Genomic DNA, 14,987 nt, shown 5'->3' on the forward strand with positions numbered 1-14,987 from the left:
GGATAAAATATAGCTATTATTTGCTGGCATATTTCTGAGATAATGAAAAGCTTTGTGTTATAAGGGCATGATTATATTTACTTTATACTATTGTGACACCAAACCAAATAAATCCTTCCTATAAAATGAGAAGGGTGATAAATAGGAAAAGTAGAAGGCAAAGGGAATTCCTCAGTAACTGAGCAACCAAAACAAAATTACAAGTGTGAAAACTGACTAGTTCAATTACAATGCAATTTTAGAGCATAATTGACAACCTTACATAGTTTAAGAACTCCATTCCCACTAGTACTCTAGCAAAATCTAAGTTTCTACTTGCCAGCTGCCATGTCTGAGTTTCACATTGAAAACTCTTTTCTTTCAGCTAGCCACCCCAAAAATGCATAAAAAGTATATAGAAATATAAACCATGAATATGTAATAGTCATATGTAACAATCTAGGACGAGGTATGTTCTTTACTAACAAAAACATAAGCACTTCTAGAATCTGCTGACACCAAAAACATATTTTTATTTGAACAATTAAACTAGCAAATAAAGAAAACATGAAACCATGCAAGAAAAATCTATCTACATTTATTGGAAGTTTTGTAACGTGGATTTTGAAATTAACAACTTGCAAGAATATTGTTACCTATTTTCATAAATAGCCAGCTCAAATGATGCAAGGAAAGAAAATTGCAATGGTCCATACTTAACCCTTTTCAAATAAGCACTATAAAAACTGTCCTACTTATGCAATCCATGCTAACTGGTCAATATTATTTCAATTGTTTGAGTTGCTTCTACAATGATTTAAACATGAACTTAAATCCTGTAGTATCACTTATACAGATAAATTGAAATGGGTCGTACAGGGGAAAATATTATTTCCTTATATTTCATAATGAATTATGTTCATACCCCCATTTCATTATGTGAAGGGGGAATTATGTTCATTACCCCTTCTGTGAATTTACTGAAAGAATCAAGGGCCTGCAACTGAATTTATATTATGGTTCCATAGGGCTGTTCAACAGAGTAGTTACAGAAGTTTGTAAAAGCCATCAGCACCTTAGAGGCCTTTAAATTTAAAACCCTGCATTTGTAGATATAGAATTAGCACAATATTACTGGTATTGAAAATAAAACTTCTTTGTTTTGGTTCACATTTGAAGGATATACTGTAAATCATATTGGAATGATCCAATAACTGTTCACATAATTAATTACACTAACCTGTTGCTCTGGGAAGAAAAGGTAGTCTGGGAACAGAAGAAGTCAAAACTTTTGCCTCTTTCAGACTAAAACATTTAGATGGACTCTGACTTTCTTCCAAGCTCATAGAAGGAGACTGCTCCAAGGCTGTGGAACCAACAGAGGCAGCATTAAGCTGGGAAAGAGCATCTTGTGCTTTCTTTTTTTCTTTCTTTAGCATAGTTACCAGAATGTCTGCAAAATATATTAAGGAAATGTTTGGTTTTTTTTTTTAAGGCAACTATCATCATTGTTTGTCCATAAGCCTTTTTTTTTTCTCCAACGTGAAACAATTCACGTTATGGAAGCTTATGTGTGAATGTGAAAATAAAGCTGGACGTATTCTTTGCAATCATTTTCATCCACCTCAGTTTTTCCAAACAGTAGATTAGTTCTTACTAAAACAATAACAAAGTCACACATGGACCACAATGGCTGATCCCATTCAATCAATTCCTCATAAAAGCATTTACAGACAAACAGGATCTTATTGCCATTGTGGTAATCCCCTTTTATTTTTTAAATTCTGTAATAAAAAAAACTTGCAGACAAAAGAAAAAAATCTTAATTTACAGGTAGCCTTGCAAGTATATCCCATCTATAAACTTTTAACAAAAGGTTCACTAAAATTCAGAAAAAGTCTTTAGGAAATTTCTTGCAATAACACTGTGAATTCACTGGAAGTTTATTAGATATAAATACATTTTGCCTAACAGCTTATAGGGGACATAATGGAAATCCTGCATGCATTCAGTTAGGAACACTGAAGTCCCTGGGATATGTTTTTTTATATGCTACTCTTTTTAATCCTAATTAATCTTCTTAATGAACAGCAGAAATTCAAAGTAATCTTTGGGGAATATTATTAACTAGACCAGGTAATAATAATAAAACACTTTCCAATTCAGTTTTTATGACAGCTTCTAGCTACTGTAGGCAAGAGGGAACTCAGTTTATTCAACAGCTTCCATACTTCCCACCACTTCATCACATTAGACATGTTATTAATGTTCTAGTGATGTACTGTCGCTTAACTACTGCAGACTCCCTAAATTGGTCTTGTTTTCAAAGTCTTCCTATATTCTTTCTACTTAACTCTTACATGGATTCGCACAAGTTTCCTCCTTTTACTTCTGTGAGCAAAGCTGTATAAATCTGTTCAGCACAAGTGCATTTGATAGAGATCTTTTGCTTTGAAGTAATTCATTTCAGAAGGAAATGTTTCTGGGAATTCAGATATTAAAATTTACATTAAAAAAAACTGAAGCATTTTTTTAAAGAAATTAGTTAGTGTTTTAGCTAAATTTATTTGAAACTGCACCTTGGAAAAACACAATCTTATAATTTGTGAAAGAGAAGAAATGGGGAAGCTTTCCTGCCACCTCAGTTCAGACAGGTAACATGCCACACCCCAGTGAAAAATACCATTCTCGTTTGACATATAAAACTGAGCTGGAATTGTTGAGCACAAAGAATGCAACTGACTCTGCTCTTTACCAATAACTGTGAGAAAACGCCTGTTACCTTTATATTAAATAACCCCACATTTTAATTCTTCTGCTGTATTACAAACTTTCCCCACTGAGTAGCCACAAAGCTGGGGCTGCAGTGGCTGTGTTTTGCCCACAGGTCTGCCAACCTGCTAAAAATACCTCCCACCCATAGTGCTACAGTGCAGCTACTCACGTTCCCTGTGAGGCAGTGAAACGGACAAAGCACGCCTGAGCAGTTTAGTGCTTTTATGTGCAAAAAGATTTAAATTTAAATGTAAGAAGTTTTATATTTGTTCTAAGGGCAAATCGCCCAGTAGTCCCCAAAGCAACACTTCATTTGGCTAAAAATAACACATACAGGAAATTCTATTCTTTATAAGGTAATAGATCAGTCTTTATATAGCATCAGAGTTTCTCTCTCTAAAAAGTAGTTTAATTTGCTTGAGGAGAATGTTTTAGGTGTAGCCTGATCACGATATTTGGTTATTGGCTGGGCCATTCTGAAGTTAAGTGGTGCTTGGATGCAGGATTTTGATTTTGGTAAAAACAGAAAGAGAAGCAGGTGCAAAGCAGAAGTCCTGTAACATAAAAGCTGGGAATTGAGTATTTCCTTTAACACAGTACAGCCTCTCTCACACAAAGAAAAATGGCTGTAAGTAAGATCATGTCAAACTCAAATAATACTTTTTCCCCCATAAAGGATACTGATTTCATTGTCTCTTTGTTGCAGAAGCCCTTTCAGTTTTTCCAGTTCTTCATTACTGTTTTTTTCTTCAGAGAGGTCTTGTGAAAGCAGTTTTTTACCTGAAGTCATTGGATGATTTATAATTTGCTATAAGGAGAAACAAAAAAAAAAGCACACCCCTTTAAATTCCCTCCAGCTCTGTATTCTATTCTGAGAGATTCTAGCTATAGTAAGACAAGTAAAACCTTTCTATACTCTTGACAGAAAAAAATCATGCCACAGTTGACTGTCAAATTATATCCATTGTATCAAGTATGAAACAAATTGTATTTTTTAATCTTCATTAGCAAGGGTGCAATTTATTTTACTCTTTCTACACACAAACTCCGGTGTTCTCTAGTATCACAGAATTTTCAGTACTAAAAATATAATTAAAAACTAATTATTTAAGGACAATACATTAAAATCAGGAATGTATACACTATTACATTGGAAAATCTATATCCCAAAATACAGAAAAGTATTATCTTCTATAATTTCACAATTGTCAAGTGTTTCTTGTTTTCTCAACGATTCAGAAATTCTTGCAACACCATCAGAAGAATTAGGGTAACAGATAAAGGGATATAGTGTTTTTAACCTACATTTTTACCTCTTTCAACATAGTTTGTCCAAAACAAAGCCTCAGTAATGCTGGAAATACAGATGAGAATATCTATCCATATAAAACCAACCTGTCTTGGTTCCAACAACTTCCAGTGCTCTTACAATTTTACTGCATGCTGGGATCCTTGCTGATGTTTTCACAAAATGCTGCAGAATTTTCCCAGCTAAATTTAAGTTTTCTATGGGTCCTCCACACTATTTAAAGTTCAGACGCTTTACCCTTTTCCAGTACCTCTCAACTGCACTGAATTTCTTTTAACACTTTTCAACCATGAATATCTCCCAAGTTATTTTCAGAATGTCAGCTGCACTTCCATCTCCACTTAAAAAAAATACCTTCATATGAACGAAGGAATACTTGATCTTCCGCATGTCAGCACCAACATCCAGAGAGCTATCAGGATCATTATCTTTGAGAAATGTTTCAATTAACTCATCCAACCTGGAAATGACATTTTTAAGAGAAAAAAAAAATCACAAACAAGCAGACAGCTTTGCAAAGTGGCATGTCAAATACAATAAAAAATGTACCAAGCTGTCTAATACTAATAGGCTATTTTTCTTCAAGGTCCATGCATTTGAAATGTATTTTGTTCTGATTAATGAAACCTAGATTTGGTACTGAAGATTCTACAACTGCATATCTGAACATAATTGCACATGCTAAGGAATAGTTCTAGGACTAAAAGCATCTTAGAAGTAATCTTTTCTTTTTCTCATTTATTTTGTAATCTTTTGCTCTTCTGCTATCTCTTAATTGAAAAGACTTAAAACCTGCTCTCTCAGAAGACTAGACTTTAAGAGATTTTGGGCATAGGATTTGTTACTATATATGATTATTTGTGCAAAAGAAAAATCTATTTCTTTTTCTATTACAATAGTCAGCAGATAGCATAGCTTTCATGCATAAATTACCTGCTCCAATCACCAAGTAAGGCAAACTATCTTTTAGTGCAGAGATTTATACACTTCTCAATAACCTACTGCTCTTCCGAGGAATGAAATGTAATTAGCATTTTATTCTCTTGCATTCTTTACAAACAACTGACCAAGTCTTACTTAGGGAGAAGTAGTTAAGTAACTTGGTCTTTGCAAGACACCCTGACAGAGAAGCACCCTCTTTATTTTTCAAAACCAAATTAAAATTATCAGACCAGAAACCTATACAGGCATAATATACCATGTTTTAGGCCAGATGCCACATGTCTACAGATAGATTCAGACTTCCTCTTACATGCTGTCACCATCTTTCCAGGTCTCGTATTTTAGGATGCATTGCAGTTCATTCTCAAGACAAAGGGAAGATAATATAAGCCACTTAGTAAGGTATATTTCTGGGAAACTGCAAGTGCAAATTCAAACTCCATCAACTGGGTTCAGATTAATTGCTTCCTGGCTCCTGACAAATGCTATTTGAATTATTTAAAAGGCAAATAGTGGACAACAATGACAGGCATATGCCCTGTAAAGCATAATTTTATAATTTTAAATGTTTATTTAGGTTATCATCCTCAGAAGATGAACTTAAGTTCTGAGCCTGAGCCAGGGAACCTAAGGAAGCTGCATCAAGTGCCCAACTGCCCAAGATGGGCAAGAGTTCATCTCTGTGCTTAGTGTTTCTTTTGGACTAGTTTTGTTCAGCTTCCTACTAAATATGCAAACCTTCTGAATGTCACTTCCTAGTTGCGGTGTTGCTTTGTTTTTTCCCCGGTCTCGGGCAGCTCCGGAGTGCCCGGCACGGGCGCTGCTTCTCTGTGGGACCGGGGCTGCCACAATTCCTGGGCACTTCTGCTTTTCACGCACCAGGGCGGGCTGGCCGTGTTCTGCCGTTGGCGTGAGGGGCAAGACAAAGAGGCGAAGGAATTGTCCACTCCGTCTGTGTGTTTGGCTGGAGAGCTTTAATGGCCTCAGTGGAGAAGCTGCGACTTGCTCCCAACGCCATGTGGACGAAAATGGCTCCAAACAAAGCAAAGCGTGAGGTTTTACAGGGGGTAGGCCAAGGGAGGCGGAAGCCCTCCCGCCCAATGGGGGCAGGCTATGGGGGTGTGACGTGGGCCAAGGTAACCAATGGGGATGCGACAGGGGTGGACCAGGGCTCTGGGGCAAATGGGTTTGCGGGAGTGGGGTGACAGGCACCGAACTCTCCAGAGCGGACAGGGGGGTGGTTACAGGACTGGCATGGTGAGCTCCAATGGTAAGTAACCCAGAGCGGACCACCGCGGAGGGGGGAAACATGGAGGGTGCACGGGGGTGCACACAGAATCGGCTAACACACATCAGAACCCCTAATCTGAACCCAAACCTGGGATGCAACACCAAGTCATTTATCTTCTTCAGTTACAGGACTGGAAACCTTGTTGCCATTTTATTATCGACTATTGTTGCAACAACATAGAAAAACTGTAGGCATTATAATATCACAGCATCCAAAGCTGACCCTAGAGTATGCTTTGTGGTATTTCCCTGCTTCTGAAGACTTTTCTCACTGAAATTCTTCACATTACAGTAATAGGAAATCCCTGCTCGAGAGTGAAACAATAACATACATGACAACCAGAAAAAAAAAAAAACCCAACATTATTTTCAGGAGATAAATATCTGAAAAATCAGTAGCTGCAAGGCTGGAATGAAAATTGGAAAACATAAGAGAAAGTTTTAGTATTTATCTCCTCTAGAGATAGCTAAGTGGCAATACTCAGAACAGAAGAAAAAGGAAACAAGAGGGTTAGTTTCAAACTTTGCTTTACCATTTTCATCATTTCACTTAGATCAAGACATATATGCCGTGCATTCCACTCATCGAATATCCAAAATTTACAACATCTGAATTCATAGGACAATCTCTGAAGTCAATGTGAGCTGTACATGTGGAGAGCTTGAAGGAGAGGATATTTAAAGAGAAATATTAGCTATGGAAGTATTATTGGCATTGACTTGCTTCTCAACTGAGGAGATAACAAAATTTACTCAGTAAAAGAAACCAAAATTTTACTTGTTCCTACATGATTTTTCACAGCATTAAGAATACAACAGAACAGAAGCCAATAGTAGAAAGTTACTCATACTCTCTGCAGACACACTAAGCACAAAGAGCAGGAGAATTAATCCTTCATCCACGGAGGCAGGCATTTGTGTAAGCACCAGGAAAAGAGAGGCATTTATACTATTAATGAGAACATGATTGTGATTACACAGACACAGAGTAAGTCAGTATTTGTCACTATCTTAAGCACCTTATTGGTTTCAGTAAGTAAGAGGAAACAAGTAAAAAATTATTTTTGATAATTAAATTGTCTAGACTGACTATATGAAGTCATCTACAAAATTGTGCCTTTATCTTGAACTAGAAATTATGAAGGAGATGTTTTAACCTTTCAAAGATTATCCGGTTGCCAGGCATTTACCCATACTCACATTACAACAGATTTAGGCTATGGGAATCAATCAAAAAAATTACTATAATGTGAAAATATTTCAAGAGAAAGATAAAGAATATATAATTTATGAAACATAATGCTCTATGTCTTGAAATTATTTTTCCAGTCAAGAGTCAAGGTTCATTTGTTGAGTGTAACAAACTAGACAAGTTATAGTTATAGATATAAACTTTTATTTCCTCTCTCTGCTGTTACCTGTTCTGAATTCTTGAAAAAACACAACGGTCCAATTCATTTTTTGATTTCCAAGTAGTACATAAAAGCCAAAAGAGATCTGAGCACCAAAAGACCAAGTCAAATCTAAAATAGCACAGTATAAATTTGAAGTTATAAACCAACTCAGCCTCTTTCCCGGTTGTAGGAAGCCCTAGATTTTTAGATAAATTTTCAATATTTCATCATTAAGAATGAGAACAAGAAAAGGAAAAGACCATCCAAGTCTAAAAGCTATGGATAAAACAAAAATAAAAATAAATAAATAAAAGAAAACCAGCCATGCAAATCTCCATGAATTCTAGCAAAAGAAATCACTGCCTCCCTTGCTCTTTAAGGTTTCCGTGTAAAAAACTCCAGAACTCTTTCTAAAATAAACACAGTCTGGCAACACACTGGACATTCTGGGACTTCTTCCAGAAAACTGAAGCACTAAACAAAGGTACAAAATAAACAATGCAATACAGAGGCAACTTGAAGACTCTCTTTTCAAAGAGTAGATCTTAGTAAACTGAACCATCTTTTGTTTAAGTGATTTAGCAGCTCAAAGACTGTCAAAATAACATGAATTTATACAGTTCAGATATTCAGTTTTAAAAATTAAAAGAAGACAATGCTACTTCATTTCCAGAAACATTCACAAGGTTAATCAAGGAGACAATAAACAAACACAGGGCAAGGGGAAAAATGCAGAAGAGAATAAGCATAAAAAAGGAATACTGACTGTACATATACTTTTTCCTAACATATATTAGACAAGGTATATCTGTTTGCTAGGAGGCACAGAAACTAATGACAATGGAATTTATAAGATGAATATCCTTTTAACTTCTCATATTCCAGACAAAATCAGTTTACTATTTAGCTCTAAATACTCCATAAAATTAAATATATAGTATATATGAAACTAGAGCACAGAATTATATAAAATAGGGCTGTAAAAGATTTATAAAATTCATATAGGGCACCTACAGTTACAAGTCTAGAACATTCTTTCTGGTCAAAACCATACACAGGCTGTAGTCACCCTCCAATAGGAAGACAGTGAGGAAAACATTTTTGGAAATAAAGGTGATCCAAAATAGCGTTTCTTTTTCATTCTGTTACTTTCAAGAGATGGATAATACCCATTCTCCTTTGCAATAATAGCATCTTCTGAGATAGTTACCTATGTTTGATCCTTAGTTTTCTTCAAGGAGCATGCACATTGAACTGTTTTTCTCAAAGACTTTTGCAAGAAAATATGTCAGCAAGAATTGAACCAGAAGAACAGATTAAACATTTCAACACTGAACAAAGTAGGGTCTAGCTGATCAAGAGTAGCAAGAAACTCATAGAGACCAAGAAGTCCAGAGAACTTTCTAGCAAATCTTGCTTTACTGGCCTATTCAGAGGCATGGGTAAGTGGCAGAACAAAGGTAATATGAAATAATGATGTAAAATAAAATAATTCTTTTTCTAAAGGACCATTTTTCAACTTAGTTATAGTAGAATAACAAAAAGGCATGGGAAGTAAAGTATTTTTAGTCATCTATCGTGGCTCAGCCCTGAGACCAGATGCCTAGTCAGTCAGAATGTTCTACTTTCTGTAAGAGTTGTGAACTTAGTTTCTTTCAAAAAGACCTGAGCAATTAATCTGTATATTTACTTATGCTTTTATGCTGAGGAGAATGGTCAACATTTTCATATCCTCTCAAAACAGAAATTAGGAAATAAAGCTGCCCAAAGAAGGGTATTTTGATTATAAACTTGCTAAAGAAAAGAGCATTCTGGACACAGAATATATACTATGTTTGAAAATTTTCTAAGTATGTGACTGAGCTTTTCTTCTCCCCAGAACAACCCAGGCTGAACCTTAATTTCCCCATTACACAAATTGCCAAAAGTCAATGAGAAAATAATTTAGAAAAATCATATATGTAGGTTCTACAACACGATTAAGAGTGCCAAGGTAACTCATAAACAAGAGGGAAGGAAAAAAATGTTCAAATGCTTTGGTTCAAGCATATAATGAAAATCAGCTAGAATCAAGAAGAAAAAAAATCAACTAACAAACATACCAAAACCACTTTCCATAATATTGAATATATGTGAACAGACCTGCTTGCAGTACGATAGTATGTTTTCCTTTCTTGACTGTATTTTTGGAGATTAGCACTACAGCAGTCCTGGACCTCCCTGTTATATGAAAGATCGACTACAGAAGAAATAAATTCCTGTTCTGACATTCTATTTCTCTGTTATAACTTACAAACTGAGCTTTGCAAGGTTTCAATTGGTAGCAAAAAAAAAAAAAAAAATCCCCCAACTAAAATTAAAATTCGAGATAATTGAGCCAAAGACCTAGTAATGAAATGACACCAAAAACCTTGGAACAAATACCTATCACTCACTGGAACAGAAAACCAGATAAAGAGATGCTCTCTGTACTATCATCTGAAGATCAAGACCAGTAATTTCATATCACACTGGAGAGACCCTTATAAAAAAAATACTTAGAGCTAAGAATTACACTGCTCTGCTTTTCAAGTCAGCTTGATAGGAAAAAGCTATGATGGAAGCCGTTTAATTAACTGAAATTCAATGGAAACCTAATTATGGAGCTAGGTACAAACACCGAATAGAAAATTACTGAATTGCTTACTTGTCACACTTAACTGCTTCAGTGGAAATATGCCATATATATATATATATGTATTTTGTACTCTTCTAACATAAGATGGTCAATTTAATTTATTTAAATTTGAAGGAATTTTCTTATGTTGATGAGTTACATCAGAAAAGGCTCCATTAATTTGAAATAGAAGTACCCAGCCACAAGATACTTGCACTGAAAGTATTAAACTAGTATTAAAAAATCCCCAAACCTAAAAGTATGTTTTAGAAATCCTAAAAACTCTATTTTTTGTGTATAAACAAATACTAAACTAATAATCTTTCATTTGTTGTAGTTAATAACATTAGCAAGCCAGATGCTGTATTCTTCATTAGTTTTAGCTTAGTAAGGCTCTCAAAAATGTTTTCATGCAGAATTTGTGCTAATCAAAACTGGAATGTGGATGATCACTCTTAATTTCACATGACAGGAAAATAAGCATCATATGAAGATGCCTCTTATAACTCATGGACATCCAAAGTGATTCCCTTTTTTCCCCTTTTCTCTTGTATGTTGTAAGGTAAACTACAGATCAGTAAATATTGTTTGATGTTATTAAAACAAATGAACATCCAAGGTAATTTTTAATAGATTTCTGTTCTTTTACTACTGCAAGGCTCTTCCCTGAGAACAGCAGGCCTAACTTACACTAATAAGAGCAAGGGTATGCTGAAGACTATTGCCAGAACCCTGCTGTATCAGAAAAAATAGTTTTCCCAACAGAAATTTTCAGAAGGATGAAGAATATAGAAGTATGAAACAAAGACCCATTTTATGTGAAAAACAGCAGTAAACAAAGAATGGGGCTTTCTTTCCCACTGCTCATCAGAAAAAAAAAAAAAACAAACCAACCAAAAAAACCCCAAAACAACAACAACAACAAAACAAAATCAAACAACAAAACCCCAAATAGGAGCAAAAGATTACATACATGCACAAAAAGTTTTTAAGTCAATGTCAAGGGAACAGTTTTAAGTGATTTACAAGATTAATTTAAAACTAATTTTGATATTGACCCTTTACATTTCAACATAGTACAAAAAGAAAGCTATGACAGTGCTGATCCAGGCAGGTTTGAATCATGACACCAGAATGTGAAACCACAAGCTGCGTCAAGCACAAGTCCTTATGCTGATGCTTGGAAGAAAACTCACAGTAGAACAGTCATAACCAGCTGGGATGGAAACATGTTAAACTAACACTGCTCTTTCCGTAGTGACTGTATATCAGGCCCAAGTTCTTGGTGAAGCCTTTCCCCCTCTTGATAGTTTTTCTTTTGCAAATAATGTAAACACACACTGTACTGCAGCTCAGAGACAGCTTTTATATTATCAACTTTATTTCTCTTCTGTTACTTTCCACCCTTCAGAAATTCTTCTTTAATGAAGACTGCTTACTGATTAGACTACACATAAATCACAAAACCTTTCAAACCATTCTACCCACATAACTTCAGGTTCCATGCAATTTTTCTGATAGCACAACTGCAGAATGATTAACTGAGCACTCTACTACTTCACTTACACCCATTCACTAAATAACACGCACCTATATTTTTTCTAAAAATCTGCTTCTGAATCAGTCATTTGTTTGGATGAACCAGGATGCAAATTACACAGCTGAAATGCATCAGAAAAGCACTCCCAGCCAACTGAGTATGTTTTTAAAGTTTGGAGCTCTCAATAGCTTGCAGGATGCACAGTCTTAAAACACAGATTTGGAAGGACTTGTTTTGACCTTGCTTTATGTGCCATGATTCATTCCTGAGAGAACTTGCCTTTTAACCCCTGATCACTGACATTGTATATTATGTATCAAAATTAAGTTCACTTAAATAACAATTAATTTTGTCAGTTGTGAACTCTGTCACGAGCAAACATCTAAGTTTATGCAAACTAGGCTGCTAACTAGACAGCTAATGAAGAACTTGTGGTAATTAGAGAGTTCATTTTAATTAAACAGGTTTGTTTACTTTGACTTTGCAATAGTTTTCCTATTGGTAATATAATTGGTATCAATTTGTTTTAAAATATATTCATTCCAAAAATTATCATTGAGTTAAATAATGATATCTACGCCATATCTCTACAAGTTTCATGAATCCATTGATCTAAAAAATGCATGATAGTGGAAGCAGAACGACTATTACATTTGAGAACAGCTAAATTGAAGCTAAGTTAGCTTCAAGCGTGCATCAGCATGGGAAGACCATGGAGATTCAAAGTAGTGGATTTTATGAATGCTATGGAAGAAAAGGGAAAAAAGGAAAGGTATTTCCAGGCACTGTTGTGAATGAAATGACAGAAGGTAAAAGTACACAGAATACTTCCAGCTTGCCCTGAGAAAAGCTGTTACACCTTACTGACAGGTAGTACACAACAGCATAACTGACATTTATAGAGGATAATCCTTTATTCTGTGTCTAGAAATAACTGCTTAACCCCTCATTTAACAAAAGTGTGCTAACTCCTGGGTGAAATAATAATAATTAAGGTAACTAAATAGTGGAAGCAATTACATAAGCCTTTGTACAATCCTTCAGTAGATATTTCATAGAATAGTTTTATCATCATAGCCTTGTTATAGGCTGCATTGATTTGGTTCAGTCTTAGACCAGGGTAGTAAGTAAGAGCAGTAAGCCTTTGAGTGTCTTACTTTTACAGTCTGGAAGATTTACACAGTTTTAAAAAATATCTATATAGTGCTCTAAAAACTACATATTACAGGAGATTCTTCTGAATTAGATGGCTACCATGTGGCATACAGATGTAAGATGAGTTTCCAAACAGTTGAAAAGCATTCATTTCAATGATGAAATGCACACAGCTCTAAATCTTTGTATCAGTAAGAAAAGGGGTGATTTGGACTGGAAAATAATAAGACCAAGACTGGCTTATGAGATAAAAAGGTGCCTACTGCCTGTAATTCTACACTTGCAATTTTTTTTTTTTTTTTTGCAGAGAAGAAACATGTCAAGTAGCTTGCTGCGTAGATGATTTCCTTCTTCAACAGCACTTTATAAAATCAACCCGAAAGTGCATACAGAAAGGAATGCTACTCACTGCCAGCTAATACTTGCAGCCATAACAGTAGTTATGTTCTAATCACTGGAGTATATCTAAAAGTAGCAAGAGAAAACCAACCTTTAGTTTATCAAAATTTTAAAGAAATCAAAATATCTTCAAAATAGGAAGAACTTGAAATAAAATGAAATTACATAGGACAGGCATAACAGCAATTCAAAGAAGCCAAAAGTACTCATATGGATGAACACCAAGATAGTCCTACAGTATAGAAGACAGAAGTAGTTTTAAAAACTCTGTAAAGTATCACTTACAGGTTACTACTTATAAGCTCAAAAGAAAAAGACTATCAGAAAGTATTCAAAGTTCGAAAAGATGCAAACAGATATTTAGTAGTACCTTCAGAAAAACTCATCTGACCAAATATTCAATGAATTTCAGTGAGATTCAAAAAGCTTCTATGATCACTTTTGGTCATATATATATTTGAAAATTGGCTTGAAGATTTTTTCAAACATATAAATAATCAATGGAAGCTATGTTATGTTTTCGCCATACACCTCACTAATATAAGTTTACTTCACTATTACTGTTGAAACCGTATAACATTAGATGACTGGTATAATTTTGAACATTAAAAAACAGGATATAGTATATCATCTACCTCCCACCTCCCTCCCACCCCCATGCTGAAACAAACTTGCTATCCTTTGAAAAGAACTTTACAGTTTATTATCTCTGAATAGTTTCAATCTAAAAGGTGATCAGTTTTAATGAGATTTTTTCCCCTACTTTCAGTGGCCTTGAAAAAAAAAGCAGGATCACAGAAAATTATTTACACTTTAAGCATGTAGCTTAGGCACATGCATTAGGAATCTGAACTTTCTGTGCTGTTGCTACAGTTTTCATAACATGTAGGAGAAAATATATCCTCTACAAAAATACATTGATTTAATAGCATTCTAAATCAGGCATCTAAGCAAGCAGTTAATGTGAGACATCTTGAGACTACTTTATAGCTAAGGTAGCTGGTTTTTTCTTGAATATTGCCTACACAGTTCATGTTGGTCAATCTGCTAACTTCTACACAGATCTATGGTCTGCAAAACTGTGTTGACAAAAGGTAAGGTGATATGCCTTTATTTCTTCCACCTTGCAAATGAAATTGAACACTGACATCAGCAAATAAGAACATTTGCTCTGCTTTGTAAAAGAAGCCATTTGTTCAACAGCTTATCTGAGTAACTGTTAAAGGTCTATATTGTACAACAGTGCAATATTGTTAATACTATGATAGCATACAGATGTCACTGTGTTGAAACAGAAAAAATGAAAGACAGAAGTAATGAGATCTCCAGGACTTTAAGATGAACAATATATGACTGTTGAAGTAAAAAATAGAAGCGTCTGTAATAACATATGTATCTGAAAGAAATAAGGTAAAGTTATTAATAAATTAAAGTGCTAAGCCAGTACTTCCGGTGCTGTTCTTGGAGATTTCCAGCTGGCAAAAGCTCTGGAAGCGTGGGTGCTCTGGAACATAGGACGTTGATTTGAAATCCTGACTTTCTGGGCAC

The 14,987-nt window shown here is 35.0% G+C and overlaps 1 protein-coding gene across 5 annotated transcripts in view; it reads right to left on the minus strand.

The window, feature by feature from the left end:
* The window catches only part of KIF6 (kinesin family member 6), a 159,418-nt gene that overhangs the window by 92,036 nt on the left and 52,395 nt on the right, over positions 1-14,987 (minus strand). For all 5 annotated transcript variants that reach the window (XR_008436374.1, XR_008436373.1, XM_053973890.1 and 2 more), the window contains exons 11-13: positions 4,418-4,523; positions 3,436-3,562; positions 1,220-1,432 (exon numbers count right to left, since the gene is read on the minus strand). Coding sequence is in view for 3 of the 5 variants with exons in the window: in XM_053973890.1 (XP_053829865.1) it covers positions 1,220-1,432; positions 3,436-3,562; positions 4,418-4,523 (446 nt within the window). In the remaining 2 variants the exon portion in view is untranslated. The remainder of the gene's footprint in view (positions 1-1,219; positions 1,433-3,435; positions 3,563-4,417; positions 4,524-14,987) is intronic.

This window comes from Vidua macroura, chromosome 3 (genome assembly GCF_024509145.1).
Source record: "Vidua macroura isolate BioBank_ID:100142 chromosome 3, ASM2450914v1, whole genome shotgun sequence".
Classification (NCBI taxonomy): domain Eukaryota; kingdom Metazoa; phylum Chordata; class Aves; order Passeriformes; family Viduidae; genus Vidua; species Vidua macroura.